We start from the raw sequence: 17606 nt of genomic DNA, 5'->3' as shown, positions 1-17606 counted from the left end.
AATAGTGTTATATATATATATAAATAAAATGGAATATGTCAGTATTAATCAATACAAAGCAATACCACCTTAATAGTCCAGTCATATCACCATTATTAATCAATGACACAATGAGCCAACGTCCTTGGCAATAGAGATATAACTCTGGCATTACAAGTTTACCCAACAAAAGTCCTTATTATGTTTTACATTAAGGTGAAGAGTCTACAGTGTGATTATGACCCTACAACACCGTTTAAAATACAAATTCACCTGTTTAATTTAATACGAAGGTGAAGATCCTACAATATTATTTAATCTAACAAACTACCTGACTAGTTTAGTTTATAAATTGAAGTTAAGAGTTACGTGTCTCATAAACTCTAGGAACTGGTCGAGCCGTCTTGCCTGAGAAAATGATCAAATGTCATTAGTCAAAGAATAAAAGGAAAGTCCTCTTAAAGATACTGGCAAGAGATATGACGGTGCAGATGCAGATTCATTTTTAATTCTGTGTCCAACGTTGTTTTTCATCTCCACTGTGAAACTGGAATGGTCACCTCGATTGGCAGTCCAAGTCAGCGTCTGTCAGAACTGCCAGCGAGGTGGAAGTGAGTCAAGCATTGATACTCGTGGTCACCAGGAAACCAGCTACTACCAGTTCTGTAAGCACACCTGAAAGCACATTTACCAACACTGTTTCATATAACCACTGCACACTCTCTCAAAGTTGATTTTTTTCTCTATCTCCGTTTGGGTCTTCACCAACTCCTGAAGGAAACACAGAGGCCTTGCTTGATGTCCAAAAGTGTTACCAGCCAGGCTACATATGTAATACTTTAATATGCAGAGGGAGCAGTTTCAAAGTGCTCACAAAATATCTGAAAAAAGAAAAATGCATGAAAACAGTAGACCCAAATTGATACAATAACGGATTGAGTATACTGGATCTGTCACAATACTCTTTATGGATTTGCTCGAGACTGCTTATTGGCTTGCAAGGACACGTGACCCCTCTTAACCCGCTTGTTTAGGAGTGTTTGCAATGGTTAGTTCAATCTATTAATACTGACTGGGCCTTTTCACATTTTTACCCATCCAGTTAGGTTTTCAGAAGGATATCCCATCATGTTCCCGCTTCAGGGGACACAGAACCTGCCACCTACACCCGGAACCAGCACACAAGCACCTCAGCCTCAATCAAGTGCTTTTCACTACATGCGGAACACGCTCAATTGCGTGCATCACTATTACATGCCCACACTCCCAGGTAACACCTTATTGTCAGACGTGTATTTTTGAAGTGTCACAACAAATACAATTACTCATAGTGCCTATGAGTAACATGCCTGCCATTACTTATAACCAGTCCAGTGGTCGTGGTAAGTTATTTCACATTAAGCACACTGTATGCAATAAAAAAAGAATAGAAACTACATGTTGCCATAATCACTCTTAGGTTGGCTGAAAAGCCTAATCACTTTCCCCGATGGTATCCTGATGTTTTTTCCCACCTATATGAATTGTTTTCAAGGAAATGCTCCCCAGTTCCTGCAAGAGTGGCCACACACTGAGCCAGCTCCGAGCGGTTACAACCTGCGAACACCAAGGTCTACATCAAGAACCCTTCAGACTGTGGATTCTCTGTTATCCCTAAAGGAGGACGTTCAGCTAACACCGCCAGGTAGTGCCTGATTTCCACACTTGAGCCACTGAAGAGTTAGGATGAGTAGAAAACAACACTAAAAACAAAAGCAACACACATAGATAGAATCAGGTTCTAGCAAAACTACACAAAAGGTAAAACTATGTATGGATTATTTAGTTACATACTTTGGTTGATGCTGCAAGGTGGAGCAGTGGTTAGCATTGTTGCCTGGCAGCAAGAAGTTCGCCGGTTAGTGTCCTGATGAGGACACCCGGGATCTTTCTACGTGGAGTTTGCATGTTCTCCCCGTGCAGCGTGGGTTCTCTCTGGGTTCTCCAGCTTCATCCCACGAGGTCCAAAAACATGTTGAGGTTAATTGGTGATTCTAAATTGTCCGTAGGTGTGAATGTGAGTGTGCTTGGTTGTCTGTTTCTAAGTGTAGCCCTGCAATGGACTGGTGACCTGTCCAGGGTGTCCCCTGCCTTCACCCTGAGTCAGCTGGGATAGACTCCAGCCCCCCATGACCCTAGTGAGGGTTAAGCAGTGTATAGATGATGGATGGATGGATGGATTTTGATTGATACATTGCCTTAACAGGGTGTTCATCAGGGAGGTGTGTGAGTACATTAAGGTTTAAAAAAAAAAAAAAAAAGGTTAAATATGTCCCACATTAATTGATTAGTTCTCAACTATTAAGCTGATGACTAATTAATTTGATATTTAGTTAAATTCTCTGATTGCGGGTTCTAAAATTTATTATACCTTCAATGACAGCTAACTGAATATCTTTAGGGCTGTGGACAAAACAAGACATCTGAGGATGTCGTCTTGGGCTTTGGGAAAGAATGATCCACACTTTCTCCTTTTTCTGACATTCTATAAACCAAACAATCACACTAATTGATTTGAAAAAATAACAATAAATCAACAAAAAGTATATTACAGCCACTGCATATGTTTGACAGTTGCATTAAATTATTACTTATTACTGTCACAAACTGAGACTGTGGCTTCCATACAGCACTTATGATGATGTTTTAAAATGAGTGCATTTTAATTGTTAAATAACCTAAATAGCAGTGCACATCTAAAGCAGTTAGAAATAGCTCTACTTTCACCAACTACACATACACTTTAACTCTACATTGACTTTTTCCTCTGATGTATCTGAATGCTTCCTTCACCACTGAGTTACTGAATGCTCAAATGGTTCAGAAACTAATTTAGGAAATTACAAAGGTACACATAAGGATGGCATTATGATTCCGTGATAAAACTCAGGTCCTTGTTATACCTCTGTAACGCCAGCAGAGGGAGCCAGCTCCTTTAGCTTTGGCTATGAGATGAATCGGTTGGTGTTATTGTGACAGAAGTTAAACATTCACACCCGCAATAACTTTTTTAGTAACCTATAACACAATGTATTAGTAGCCTGTCTTTAAAACTTAGATCTCATTTGGATAAAGGAATTCAAATGAATGTTTGACTCCCACATGCTGCAGGAGCTTTGGTCCTCTCTGAAAATGCAGGTTGCTTACTTTAGTCATACAGTGTAGCCTCTTTTTATTTACAGTGGCTTTAACCAGACACTTTGCTTTATAATATTGCCAAAATAGCGCGTGTTACGAAGTGTAATTTCTGGTATGTGAAAGGAAATATTCCTCACTAAAAACGGGATTGGTGTTTGTTTAGTGGAGTCCAAATAATCCCAGCCTCCACCGACTGTCAGTCTTCAAAAAGCCTTGAGAACTGAAGAAGAGCTCCAGTCAAGCTGAAGAAAATTCCCGTCCAAAGACAAACAGAACAGCCCCTGACTCATAGCCCTGTGTCGGGGGAGAGAGCAAACCGTACTGTTGACATCAGGAGGCCAGTGATGTCATGGTGATGTCAATGCCTCTAATTGTAAATTGCACACACAGTCCCGCTGTTGGCTGTGGTAATATTCAGTGAGAGAGAAGACACTGGAGGAGGCAGTTTCTCTTGGAAAACCTGGGAGTAGATACAGTATGGCTGTAACTGGGGATGAGACAGAAGCAGGTATGTCTCTTTTTTCTGTCAGATCTAAAAGTATTTTTTTGACATTGCTTAAATATTAATGTAGAGAGTAATGTAGAAATGGCAGTCAGTGGTGAGGGAGACAATTCAGCTACACAAGTCAACCACTGTTGACATGGGAAAATTACAGTTGTTGTGAGATTGACATTTTAGGTGTTACACAGTTGTTGATGTTTTTCGTGGTATTTTTCCCAAAGCAGCTTGAGAAAGCTTCACAATTTCGGCATCACAAGTAGGCATCTGTTAATAAGTGACAAATGATGGGTTGAAATATTACACTCGTTCTCCACAGTCAGCTGCAGCAAGCTTACTCCGGTAAGAAACATTTTTAACGGGCTCTGCTTATCTCCGCTCTCCCGATCTCTCTTTCTCTCTCTCCACTCCTGTTCTTTCTCTCCCTCTCTCCCTCACCCTCTCCTTCTCTCTCACCCTCTCCCTCTCTCTCTGCCCACTCAGAGCACATAGCAGCAGTGGCTGACGTCACTGCTTTTCCTGGAACAGGCCCCCAGCAGCGACATGTAAATGCGAACCAGTGAATAAGATGTACATTGACGTCAGTTGCCGGCCACGCTGTGATTACATGCCGCTGCTTTTTGCAGTTCCGACATATCACGGAATTAATCAGCAACTTATTATGATATGATGTACTGGCGCTGTGTAAACAATGAACAGAAGGAGAAGTGGATGAGGACGGCACCATCTCTCACTGTGCAGTTATTTCTTTTGCAATGTCGCGCACACGTTTGAGAAAATTTGGCCTCAAGGAGCTTTCAATCAAAATATGTAGGATTTAGTCACTTATATGCTCTAATTGTTTCTATTTTTTACTATTGCTTTAACAGTATTCATACACTGAATGAGGATATGATGAAAAGAAACTGATGATTTCAGCAACATTGGATTTGCAGGAACTTTTGCTTGGACTTGGTTCTAAAGAGTTACAGCTGCATCCAGGCTGTGTGTCTTAGCTTCGTCTGTCACTAAATTAAAAACCAATAAACGCATTATTAAGTCGTCTAAACTAGTTACAACATGATTATTATAAGATGATGATGATCAACCCACGACTAAAATAAAACACAACTCTTCTATCCACCACTTTTCTTACAGAGATTAGCTATTCATACCAAGTAACAGTCGCATAATGAGATAGAGTTGACATAAAATACAATCAAATACATCCAAAATCTCTATATTGTAGACCTAATCTGGAAAAAAACAACTTTAATCACATTTGAATAAACATAGCACTCTACCTAAAATTTAATTCTTTTTATGTTGCTATGCTAACAACATTAGCCTAAATAACCAAATACTGTTAGTTATGGTTAGTTTTTCATATCCACATATTCTCCCTGACTATCTAAACTACATGGATACTGCTAACTCTGAAACACACATTTCTCCATGTGTAAAAATGACAAATGAAATAACCAATCATTTTATTGATTAGTCAAAAAAACAGTACCTGCAATTATTTTGGCAATTGACTATTTGTATCAGTCATCTTAAGCACAAATATCAATCCATCATCTTGGACTTTGGGAAATTACAATTTATTATTAAAAACACAATTATGTAATTATGAATGAATGAATGAAAAATACTTTATTCATCCCAGAAGGGAAATTCAATTATTTGCAAATGGGAATAATATTTAGTTGTATCTCATATGGATATAACTGAGACACAAAAAAACTGACTTTACAAATGATTGTAAACATTAATATACGTTATAGATCCCGACAACTGTTATTTTTGGCAGATGTGTTGGAGCTTCTAACCACAGAAGCTTGTTTACATAGTTGAGTTGTAACTCACTGAGACTTTTTTTTTTTGTTTGTTTTAATTGCGTAACCAGATGAATTCAGCTTCCGCAAAAGACAACTAGACTTCACCGTTAGGTTCCTGAAGACGTTTCCTCTCTCATCAGAAAGACGTCTTTAACTTTAACTGACTGATGAGGAGCTCGAAATGTGTGGTATCACCCCAGAAACCTATCCATAATGCTCTATTAATGACGATTCAAGGTGTTAAAAAGTCTTCAAGCACCACAATGAGAAATCTTGTTACTTTAAACTGAAGCTCTTAGGACTACCATGACCTGGATGACTGAGAATCTACACAGACAACCCAATGACTGAAATCACTTTAAACTAGCTGGGAGTCTCTAGGAACTGTGTTAGCTGCTGCAGAGTTTTGACGGGCCCTTGTGTGTCTTCTCAGGCTCTGCAGGTGGTTTGGCCAGCTTCCAGCTGCGTAACCCCACCTCCACCCCGCCCCAGCGTGGACCAGGAGAAGGTGCTCACAGCTCCCAGAAACCTGTTGAAGAAGCCCTACAGAAGAGGGAGCTCCGCTTAATGAAGAACAGGTAGAGAGGAGCGATTGTTTTCATGAAACTGGACATTACAGACTGGACCACAAAGCAGCCATATTGATCTTATCAGCCAATATTAACTTATCGCTATGTCAATATTAGTTTAAAAAAAAAAAAATCCAATGATCATCAAAGTGGATGTATTCACTGTCTGTCCTTGGGTGACATCTTTAACCTCCTTCCTGCGTTGCCTCCTGTGTAATATACAAACATCAAAATGACAGTAAGTCCACGTAATGATAAGATTCAAAGCCTATAATCATCCCAGGGTGTTTATCTGCTCATTCTTAGGTTGTCTGCCTGTTACCCACTCTGTAATGTGTGTTTGGAGTGAGTCGGCTCACATGACCAAGCGTTAGGACTTTGCATGTGTCTAGAAATTGATTACTCTCCTCATTTAACTTGCTTTGTTTTTTTTGCTGTCTGTAGGAGGCTTTTAGTTTACTGTAAATACCTTTGTGGCCCTACTGGCTCTGACTTCTACTTTTCTTGTTTGTGTCTTTCATATTGTTCGTCTATCCTTGTGCTGATTTTGTTATGATCTTGTCTGCTTTTCACAACATCCTTCAGTTGACTGTGTTATGTGAGGTCCTACCCTGAAGGTAGCCACTGGTACCATCTTCATAATCATTTAAACATTCTGTGCCCACATGAGAAAGCCCTTTGTAATATTTTTTCTGATTCATAGCTGCAATAAGTTTTCTCTTGAATCTGGGAGTCAAGCCAAGATGTTCAGGCTTCTTTTATCACAGTAACTGTTGTTGTTGCTTCCAGGGAAGCTGCCCGGGAGTGTCGACGAAAGAAGAAGGAGTACGTCAGATGCCTCGAACAACGCGTGGCTGTGCTCGAAAAGCAAAACCAGTCTCTGATAGAGGAGCTGAGAGCCTTAAAAGACATCTATTGCCACAAAGTCGAGTGATTCCTCCGTCCAGACGGGAAGCTGGGAGCGTGTGGACTGTGTTGGTCTGTTTCTGTGGTGTGTCTTGAGGACTCTGCTTTTACGTAAACACACACACTCAACACAAAACACTCCTTGTCCGTGCTATTAACTGTGTTTACACATGATGTCAGTGTTTCAGGCTCAGAATTATCCGTGCACCACCAGCAAAAACAAGAACCTTGTTTCAGGTGAGAGTTATCAGTGAGCACTATGAGGAACTTTTGGCCTAGGCAGGCTCCCAGAGCAAGCAGGAAGAGGAAGACGATGGACGCCTGCAGATTTGCGACGCCTTACAGGAGACAGAGAATCCGAAGATGAAGGACGAGATGCTGAAGTTAAACAATCTGAACATAGAAAAACTCAAACAAACAAACAAACAAAAAAAAGAAGTCACTTATGCCTTTGCTGCCATCATTTTAACTGCACTGCATTTTAGAACTCTTTTGTGATCAGAATTTGGCTCTATGAGAATATTAACTGATAGTCTTCTTGATGGTGTCTTTTGCTACGAAGCTTTGTTCAGGGAAACCACTGCCAGAAGTCAAACGTTCAATCATAAGGGCTTCACAGAGTTTGTGTTTGATTTTTATTTTAGAAATCTGAATGCAAACATATTCCAGGGGCTTGTTAATCTTATTCATCCCTCATTTTCACTGTAGAGACCTGTCAGGATGTGTCGTGCATCAGTATCTGCTTCTAACCAGTGGCATTATTTTGTATTTCGTGAGGTTCGTGCCCCCTTTATATTTTTGAGCTACTGCAACTTAGTAGATTGTATATTTAGTTAACAAATGCACACTTGTGGAAATTGTACTGTTTGGTTTTGTTGCTTTATTTCAGAATCTGTGGATGAATTAAGAGTTTTATTGATGTGTCATTTTGTTTTAATGGAAAATTTGTTGCTGAAATCCACCATCTTTACTCCCAGTTGGTGTTTTATTTCTCCCCTTCAGCTGTTGTCTTGTTATGATCACACCAAAGTTGGAGTTTTCTAAATACTTTTCATATGTTCTTGCTTCAATAAAGTTCTTGTTCGATCTCCGTGTGCTGTTCTCCCACACAGGAAATATATAACACTTGTACATTGTGCACATTTTTCATTCTTCCCAATTCTCACTTGGTCTTTGTTATTAGTTTTCGCCTGAGAGGTGATAAGGAGAAAGATGTCACAGCACTTATGTATCGAAGCTCCATTCTAAGTATCCAATAGAGTTTTTTTATCAGTTTCAACCTTGGAGTTCTGCTCAGAACATGATGTGCTGTCCTTCTACAGATGACTCAACTTGATTGCTTGATTGCAACCCATTTCTCCTCTCTCGTATCTTTTGTTGGTTTCTGTAGATGATAGTCCTGTTGTGAAGGAGGTTTTTTTTTTTTTTTATTATCCAGAACATATTGAAAGAAAGGAAGTCAGGAGTATTTGAACAGGTCATCTTTAAACCATAGACAGTGTAACCTAGATGTGGGAAGGGGAAGGAAAGATTGACCTTATTGTAGTCGTTTTCTAATCGGGACAATTTCTTACTTGGTAGGTATAGAATTAGTTTTTAAGCATTGAGCGTCTCCTGTCTGACGTTAACCTGTTTCCACAAGGGAGCAAGTGCGATCCTGCTTCGACAACAATGACCACATAAAAAAAAAAAGAAGCTAAATAGTAACGATGGGACATTTACTGCTAGAATGCATTGTGCCTGCAGCGTTGTGTGTCGCTCCCATGTGTAGATTGCAGTAGAGACATGGTAGCAAAACAGCAGCGGAAAGAATCCAATACCTCTGAGACTTGCCTTGCACCTGGGCCTATTGTGAAACATTATTCCTGTCCAGTCTGTAACAAAACACAGGCAACTTCCACCCTGGTAGAGACAAAACTACACTGTGGAATGCAGCGGTTGGAAACAGGAAATATGCTCGGTTTGAGGTTACATGATACATTTGTTACCATGGACTAGATAGGAATTTAATCACTGCTCCACCAGTGGAACCTGATCAAATGGTTTCTTGACTTTACTGCAATTAAAAGATGCCATTATCCCTGATAAATCTACTGATCATCAGAGTTGAAGCCTGTCCTGGTTGACACAGAGGACCTGTTTGGTTCGTATAATTTGAAATGACTACTTTTATAAAGCTTTAAGATAAATTTGAAAATGAGAAGACCTCTTTCAGATCACTAAACACATCTGAAGCAGCCTATCATGTGAATGCTTTCAATGACACAATGCAGTGCAGCTTCAGGACCAGCAGGCTGCACCACAGCACCACGCCTGATCACTTCAACCAAAGCAATCATGCAAAAAGCCTGTCTGCTCCTTCATGCAGCCCTCTTGTCTTTGGCACCAGCGATAGCCTGAGGCATCAGATGCAGTCATATTGTCTTGCATGTCAAAGAAACATCTTAATGGAGTGTGCCTTTCCTCAGGAGTCCACTTTGTTTACATTAACTTCTACAAATCCCACTTAATCCCACTGAGAGATTTAGTATGAGAAGCCATTTTACTGTCACAGGCAACGCAAAGCCCTTAAGGATTTGACAGTCGTCAGTCAAGATCAAACAATTAACACACACACACACACACATATACGGGTAGGAAGAACATGACAGATGTCCATGTTTGTGTTCACAACAGATCATAACCAGGGACACGCTTGAGCTCATCCACCTATTTTAACATAAATAAGCCCAATTTGGTGTATAATTTCTTTGTTTATTTGCACTTCTATCACCACAGTAAGCTGCCACTGTATTTCACTCCCACCAATGTACATAGGTTGATTTTTATATATTAAATTTTATTTTATTTACATTGTATTTTGATCCTTTTTTTAATGTATGGCACTGATAGGTGAGAGGTGAGAGAGAAATTGCACTGCATGCCCTGGATACACACAGAAACTGACAATAAAGATATGATATTCTATCATTCTAATTATAAAACTTGAATGAAAAGAAACCCATCAGTGACAGTCCTCAGGATCCAACCTCAATGCTTGAGCCCCTCTATTCTATTCTATTCTATTCTATTCTATTCTATTCTATTCTATTCTATTCTATTCTATTCTATGTGTGTTTTGATTTATTGCATCCCTCTAGAGACTGTCATAATTGTCCATTTATTACTCAGTTGTGGCCACCCACTTGAACCGGAACCTGTTCCATCACAGCGACAGCGCTGTAGGTTTTTAAGACGCATTTAAGTACTGCCGAAAAAGTTGTAATTTACAATGCATTTAATATCCTACAACAAGAAAAGAGAACAAGCGTGATAAAAAATAAACAGCAGACATTAGTGGAGAATTACACAAAAGGGCACTAATAGTGTGATTCTTTTCTTTACAAACTGCTATGTCAAATGCCAAAATCAAACATCATACAAAGGACAAATAATATATAAATTAAAAAAACAAACAATCAAGCTCTTTACTTTCTACCTTAGAGCAACGAAAGTGTTATTTTCTTAGAACATACATATTATCATATTTGTCTTTTATGACGTCCGTGTGCATAGGGATGCGTTTAAATGTGACAACCAACTTTGTGTATTAAAAATCCGATTCGACGGCGAGCCCCTGAAGGCAGCGCGGCAGCGGATGTAGCAGCAGCAGTGATCTACAGTACTCTGGCAACCATGTAGCGCTGAGAGCAAAGATACCCCCGACGAGCCAAACTACCATGTCCTCCTCTTTATTCGTGTCGACACACAGCAGCACAACATGAAAATGTGTTTCTGAAGACACCTGGACGCTCGGACAAGGAATTACGAGGCGAGAGGGAGTCGACAGTGAAACCGAAGCCTTGTAACACAGAGGCACTATCTGCCCTCGCCTGGAGCTGTGGACTGGGGGGGACGCTGGGGCAGCTCCTCTCATTTATTAGCCCACCTTGGCCGTGGTTTTTTTTTTTATCCGCTTTAATGGCCACTCTCATCCAGCTACGCGCGTTTTAGTCGCGAGAGAAGGGCGTGTAGCGCTAACGGATACCGGGGCTAGTTTGTAGTTTGCACCAGGTCCGTCCATCCGCGTTACCGCCCCGTTTTTTCTCAGCGACAAGAAGAAGAAGAAGAAGAAGAAGGTACCGCGTCGGGTGTTGAGAGAAAAAAAACCTGCGGACAACATGGGGAATACAACCTCCTGCTGCGTGTCGTCGAGCCCCAAACACCGGAGGAGTAACCACTCCAGGCTGGAGCCCTACCGGCCGGAGCCCGAGCTGAGCCGAGAGGACACGGGCTGCAACCTCCAGCACATCAGCGACAGAGAGAACATAGACGGTGAGATGCAGCTGGATGCCGTTCAAACAGCACAACACAGGAAATAGAAGCACATATCCTCCTTTGCTATTTATTACTCGTTTATTATCGTGCCGTTGTTGTGAAAATAGTTGCGGTGAGTGATGTATTATTCTGTAAATACCCACCTCTGTGCACATCCAGGCTGTGGTATTAACAGATAATGAGAGCTTGCAGCCTCTGTGCAAAAGTCCCACCCACCCATTATATCAATAACTACAGTTCTGTGGGCTTCTCTCCCACTGGGCTGCCAGCATGTTGTAAATCAGACATACTGGATGATGGATTTCCAAACTAGGGATGCTTGAGGGGAAACAAGCCAGCTTTCACTGTTGTCTTCCTTTGTTGTTACACACACAGGCGTTAATAAAGCTCTTCCTACTAAGTCCAGAAGACACGCTGAATGAGTGCGCTGACTTGGACCTGAAGCTCACACCATTTTCACCATGTGTGTGAAGGGATGTGTAAGGGCGGCGTGTTGAAGGGTGTGGGAGGTGATGTGATAATGATGGGCAGTGATTGTGGCGAGGCGTCCACTTACTTCTGTTGGCAAGCCGAGCAGACCAACACTTTTCAGTTCTCATTAACACCAGCACACTACTGTACATTTGAGAGCAGCGTTCCTTTGGAGGTTGTAGACATTTACACAGCTGTTGAAGACAACAAATGTTACCCATACACATAAGTACAGTTTTGCCAAACCACAGTGATGACAAGTTGATCGAAATTATCCGACTCTAATGAAGTCTGTTTGTGTGTCCTTGACATAGCAAAAAATAGGAACCCCAGTGATTAGTGAGGAAATGTGAGGAGGGGAAGGAAATCATCCCAGCATGCCACCGCAGTGAGGAAATTACCAGTAATGCTTGAGGAGATGTGCAGTTACCAGAAAATGTGAAAGATTGAGCTGGAAACAGCCCCAACACCAGTTGCTCAGTGCAAGTCGTAGTGCAGCAGCTCCCAATGTGATATTACGTCGCCTCACTTCTCAAATTGAGTCAAGATCATAGCTTTGTCACGCAGCGCCGAGCGTAGTGAAAACAAACAGCACACACAGCCCGTCACAGGCTGGTTTGATGTCAGCCAAAAACAGGTCAAAATGCCACTCGGAACTACGTCCGTCTCGCTTTCTCTGCCGTGGCAGGTTACTTCCCGAAGCTATATTGCTCAGTCTAAATGATGTGCTGCAGAAAAGGCCAGTGAACCTCACTGTGCTCCTCCCTGTGAGGGTTGGGATTCCTGGAGTTAGCAATCAGACAAGCCTCAGGCTCTGAGCTGCGCCTTCTTCAGCTACTTTGTAAATAATGGAACAGACAGGCAGTGGGTCCGATGAGTTGACTTGTGTGGTTCTTAATAACTAGTTGGACGTTTGCACTTTAATTCCGGACTGGAGAGAGATTTCTTTGCTGATATCGACCCATTTTCAAGGAAAGAATTTTAGTGGGAGCAGGCTAAGTAAAGTAGTCCAGACATCTTCTCTCACTACTTGCTTCTTTCAGCTCCTCCTGGGGATTCCAAGGCATCCCTAGCACAGATGAGATATACTGTATACCCTCTGGGGCTGCCCAGGGGGGGTTCTCTTACGTGGACGTGCCTGGAATGCCTCCACAGGAAGGTGTGCGAGGGGCATCCTAATCACCTTAACCAGCTCCTCTCTTGGAGATGAAGCAGCAGCTCGACTTCAAGCCTGTCTGGCTGAGATCAGACACCTTGTCAGGGACACTCAGGTGGGATTGCTTCTACCTGCAATCTCATAGTTTCAATAATTACCCAATGTTGGGACAGGGACACTACTATTGGTACATATTTCTTGGTATTTTAATGCCAGAAATGATCTATAGAGTACGGTAAAGCTAAGATTTGGACTAACATGGCACAGTACAGAAAATATCCTCCTGTAGCTCTTGACTAAGGAGTTGTTGGAATGGTTTTGAGCTTCAGCTACGACATATTTAATTGATCGGTTGTGGAAAAGGACTGTAAATGAAATACCTTATAATTAAGATTGATTGTAGACTTTAACGAAGGCATTTTTAATCAACAAGTCAATAATTAGCTCATAGAATTATCTGATGAGGAATCGCAATGTTAGTGTAACCCCTCTGCATGTAAACAAATGGCCTGAGGGCGACTACTGGAGGTCAGTCTTATGGATAATTAACGTGCTGTGTTATAAATAGTTATTAGCTGTATTTCCATAAAGTACTTTGATGAAAAAAAAAATGATGGAAACGGCAACACTTGAAAAAAAACGTCTTCAATTTTGCAGACAAGTTTTGTTCAAGGGTTTTTTCTTTTTGCCCTTTCAAAACAGAGTGAGTGCACACAGTTAGTGATGCACACACAGCTTTTTGAATAGGTTCTGACTTCGCTGATCAGTCATGAGAATTGAATATTCATTTTTTGTGAGTTTCGTCTACTTTGTTTATTAACAGCCGTGCCTCACTCAGCCTGTTCCACCACCTTCTGATGACACCATGTAGCCTAGTTTATTTGCTCCAAAGCAGTAAATAGAAACAAGGCTGATTTGCATTTTATTTTTCCACTTTCTATTTTTTTTTTTTTGTGTGACATCTGAACAGTTCGCTTCAAATTCGCTTGACAATTATATGGAAACACGACTCGTAGACAAGACGTAGAAATGACAAACAAGGAGCTTTGGATTGCACCTTTCAGAATAGCTCGGAAGGAGAAAGTATGAGCAGGTTCCCAGCTGGTTGTTAGTGTTTGTCCTAAGCTGTTTACACTAGTCTTTAGGTAATGACCCTCTGACCCTGTCACTGGACCTCTAATAGCATTCCACAGCCAGAAGACTCCTGTGTGTGTGTGTCCTGCGGAGAACCACAGCTTGGTCCGAGGAAACGAACGCATGGGAAAGTCACATGTACTGTAGGTCATCACGCCGAAGCCTGGCTGTCGTGTAATCTCGAGTACAGTGTGAACAGCAAATATGGAAACGTGGAAGGAGATCGTGTGTTGCAAGGAGATTGCTTTTATGGAGGAGTTACATGGGGACGATACAGCTCTTATGTTTGATTCAGTTTTACCAGAACAAATAATATGTCGTAGTTTTGCCTGCATATAATGCGTTTCTGCCTCTGTTTGTGTGCTGTGTTTGTCTGTGTGACCCTGAGCTTGTGATTACAAAAAAATCAGCCGTGAAACCTGCTGACAGCGATGACGACACGCGCGCACAACGTTGCATGTGTCCAAACAGAACACGTACAGTTCCCACTGAACAGCCTCCTTATAAGTATAAGAGGGTCCTTCATGTGGCCCCTTTCACAAAACAGCAGTGTAATCTGATTTGCCTGAGAAACTGCTCACTGTCTATACGTTTCTACTGTTTGTTTGCATCATAACTTACAAACCAACCACCGATAGAGAGGCTGGAGATACAGGGTTTCTCTTGCTGCTTATTTATCTCAATCTATGCCTATTTGTGTTCAGTCTGCCACGCTACAAAAGGGATTTCTTCACATATGATATAGCGATGCTCATGCGGTGGCACAGGCCTCTCAGGGTCAAGCCCATCACCTGCGTTTGTTTGTGATTAAGACCCAGACACACAGGCCTAAAGGCTAGTTAAGTTTTACGGTTGCAACACAGAGGTTAAGTAATTGATTCCCAAGGGAAGGAAATCATTCGTGAAATGCTCGTGCGCTCCGGCTGGAGGTGTTCGACCGGTGACTTCAGCGGTCGCTGAGCAGATTTCACAGTTGACAGGCTTTCCAAATGCTCTTAAAGTGAAAAATGCATCGGTAGTTTCAAAAGAAGAACAGATTTGTGTTTTGTAAAGTCTAATAGGATGTTGAACGTTGTCAGCCGGCAGCAGTGATGTGGGCATAAACACTTCATCAGAATTGCTTCACACACCTTAAAATATTTCTGTGTGCTTTTCTTTCACCATTTTTAATACAGTTAAAATCAGTATGGGGATGGATTATACATGAACTTATCTTGATTACACAGGTAAAAAAAGCAACATTTTTTTTTTGTGGTCACATTTTTTACATTTTAAACACCCCAAATGTTTTTTATTTTATTTTGTTTTTTTAAGCAAGTGAAGCTGTATAAGTTAATTTTGAGCTGACAGTCCAACATGTTGCGAACATAGAGATGTTTTTCAGTACGCATCACAAGAACGAAGAAGAAAATGAAAGGAAGTTAGCGATGGTGAGAGGAAGTCACCTGCTGTGGTAATGCAAACCACAACAACAGGGATTTATCCGCTTTGTCTACTTGGTAGCAACATACCGTATAAACATGGAATATAGATTTTCGGCAGATAATTCTTCTGTGAAGCAAAATGTAATATAATATAGGCTGTGATTGGTTTGTTCATAGTGCCAACATGAGATCCAGTGTTTTGCCAGTGTAGCCCCAAACCAATTCCTTGCTCCCAGGGTGACTGTGGCTCAGGTGGTAGAGCGGGTTGTCCAATCACAAGGTTGGTGGTCCGATCAGTGAGGTGTCAAAGTGTCCTCGGGTGAGACACTGAACCCGAAGTTGCTCCCAAAGGCAGGCAGCACCTTGTATGGCAGCTCTGTCACCATTGGTGTGTGAATGAGAAAAACATTGTAAAGCGCGATATCAGTTCACCATTTACCATAGCTCTACCAGTAGAGACTTTACCAGCTCTGATGTCTTCTGCATTTTAAAATCACTGTTGTTTGACATTTATTATCTCCAAATCCAGTGTGATCCACTGTGTTTGGGTCAGTATTGTTTGAAGTAAAAAGAAACTTAACATTGCGCTGTGGATACCCCGCCAATACCAAGACGTTTAACTGCAGAGCAACACGGACACACGAGTGCACAAGTAAACGCTCACAACAGCCACTTGCGTATGCTGCAGCATCGGCTCTGTAAAGACTCAACACAGGAGCATAGAGCAAGCTGGAGTTTATCTCTGTTGCAGTGCCTAAAAGAGAGAGGGGCTTTCTTTGTCATCTCTAGGTGCTCCGAGTCAACAGCTGAGCTATTATTAGTCTAATTCGATCAGAGCATTGTAATGTTGTATTGCAGCGAAGCAGCTCTTAGTAAAGGTAAAATTAGGACACTCATGATTTCTCAGAAATACGAGAGAAACGAAAGAAATGTGGAAAATGAAACAGATGGATCTCTCACCCTGTTTGGGTTTTACTTACCACAGACATCTGTAAATGAGCAATGGCTCCAGGCCTAGCATTCGTCTCTGTCTCATCAGTGTTAAAGTTAGTTATTTCTGGAGCATACACACACATATTGATGAGTCTTGCTTGCAGGCTAATTGAAATCTGGACATGGATTATTCATGCCTGGTTGATGAGCCTGGGGAGTCTCCTAACTACGAACTCCAGACGAGTTGACCTAGATCCATCGTGTATGATATGGTTTTGTTTTGACTGTGGGTGAGGTGAAAAACGCTGCTAATTGTTGTAGGTTTTTAATAACCTATGTAAAGAATTACACTTTTATATTTACTCATCGCTAACAGTGTCACTTACCAATATCACTTATAGTCAGAACAGTTATGCACAATTTCATATTTGAAGAACATCATAATTATAAATGCGTATTTTAAAAGAGCTACTCGAGCCATGAGCTAACAACACACCTCTGACCCAAATTAATCAATACTTCCTGTAAATCTTTTTGGAGTAGGAGCCGATTCTTTCCATTTCAAAAACTGTATCTTCTTTTAATGCTTAATTTTTACCAGGTTTTAGCAATAATGCAAACTAGACCTGCAGCTACACACTTATTTTATCTGTTAACAGTTGTTTTATGCTGAACTGAATAAATGTTTTATATGCAAATTGTCCAAAAAATGCTAAAACTAATTGCCAAAACCCACACATTTTATCAAATTGCCCCCAGTGTCTTTTAGCCATAGAAAAAAAGCTTAAAATCCTTCACTTTAAGAAGCTAAAGCAGGCTAATATTTGGTATTACAAACAATTATCAGATTTTCTGTTGATAAAGAAGGATTTACAATGTCTGGCAGTATGTTCATACATAGAAAGGTGTTAAACAGATGATTGAATATCGAGTGAAAATGTGTAAACTCTTCTATTATATAATAACTGTCAAGGTTTCAAGTGAAGGCATGTTCACTGGAAATGTTTTGTTAAAAAGTTTGAAAAAAATGCTTTACTTTCTGTCATTGTCTAAGAAAACATGTTGACCTTGGCAGAGCAGAGTCAACAGCAGCCTGACTGTGGATTATTTTTAACACGTAAAGCATTAACATTTGGCTAAACAGTAGAACTAATGACGGATCCCGTTTCAGAAATTTGGCACAACACCAACAACAGTGATTACATAAAAAAAGAAAACCAT

At 40.9% G+C, this 17606-nt stretch overlaps 2 protein-coding genes across 3 annotated transcripts in view; both read left to right on the top strand.

The window, feature by feature from the left end:
* Positions 1-3354: 3354 nt before the first annotated feature.
* On the top strand, positions 3355-8070 carry LOC103353109 (cAMP-responsive element modulator-like). The gene is made up of 3 exons (XM_008275897.1): positions 3355-3664; positions 5909-6053; positions 6834-8070. The coding sequence occupies exons 1-3, from the start codon at positions 3634-3636 to the stop codon at positions 6976-6978; spliced, it is 321 nt and encodes a 106-aa protein (XP_008274119.1). The 5' UTR covers positions 3355-3633; the 3' UTR covers positions 6979-8070.
* Positions 8071-10610: 2540 nt separating this feature from the next.
* The window catches only part of ccny (cyclin Y), a 49015-nt gene continuing 42019 nt past the window's right edge, over positions 10611-17606 (top strand). For both annotated transcript variants that reach the window (XM_008275896.1, XM_008275895.1), the window contains exon 1: positions 10611-11264. In XM_008275896.1, coding sequence (XP_008274118.1) covers positions 11111-11264 — 154 coding nt within the window. In that variant the 5' untranslated portion in view covers positions 10611-11110. The remainder of the gene's footprint in view (positions 11265-17606) is intronic.

This window comes from Stegastes partitus, unplaced genomic scaffold (genome assembly GCF_000690725.1).
Source record: "Stegastes partitus isolate 25-593 unplaced genomic scaffold, Stegastes_partitus-1.0.2 Scaffold61, whole genome shotgun sequence".
NCBI classification, from domain to species: Eukaryota; Metazoa; Chordata; class Actinopteri; family Pomacentridae; genus Stegastes; species Stegastes partitus.
The sequence above is the reverse complement of the archived record's forward strand: the minus strand, read 5'-3'. Positions and strand labels throughout refer to the sequence as shown.

Bases quoted from the DNA above. Each gene is read 5' to 3' on its own strand.
- LOC103353109 (XM_008275897.1), top strand. From the start codon at position 3,634: ATGGCTGTAACTGGGGATGAGACAGAAGCAG. The intron at 3,665-5,908 runs GTATGTCTCTTT...GTGTCTTCTCAG, and splicing joins TGGGGATGAGACAGAAGCAG to GCTCTGCAGGTGGTTTGGCC. The intron at 6,054-6,833 runs GTAGAGAGGAGC...TGTTGCTTCCAG, and splicing joins CTCCGCTTAATGAAGAACAG to GGAAGCTGCCCGGGAGTGTC.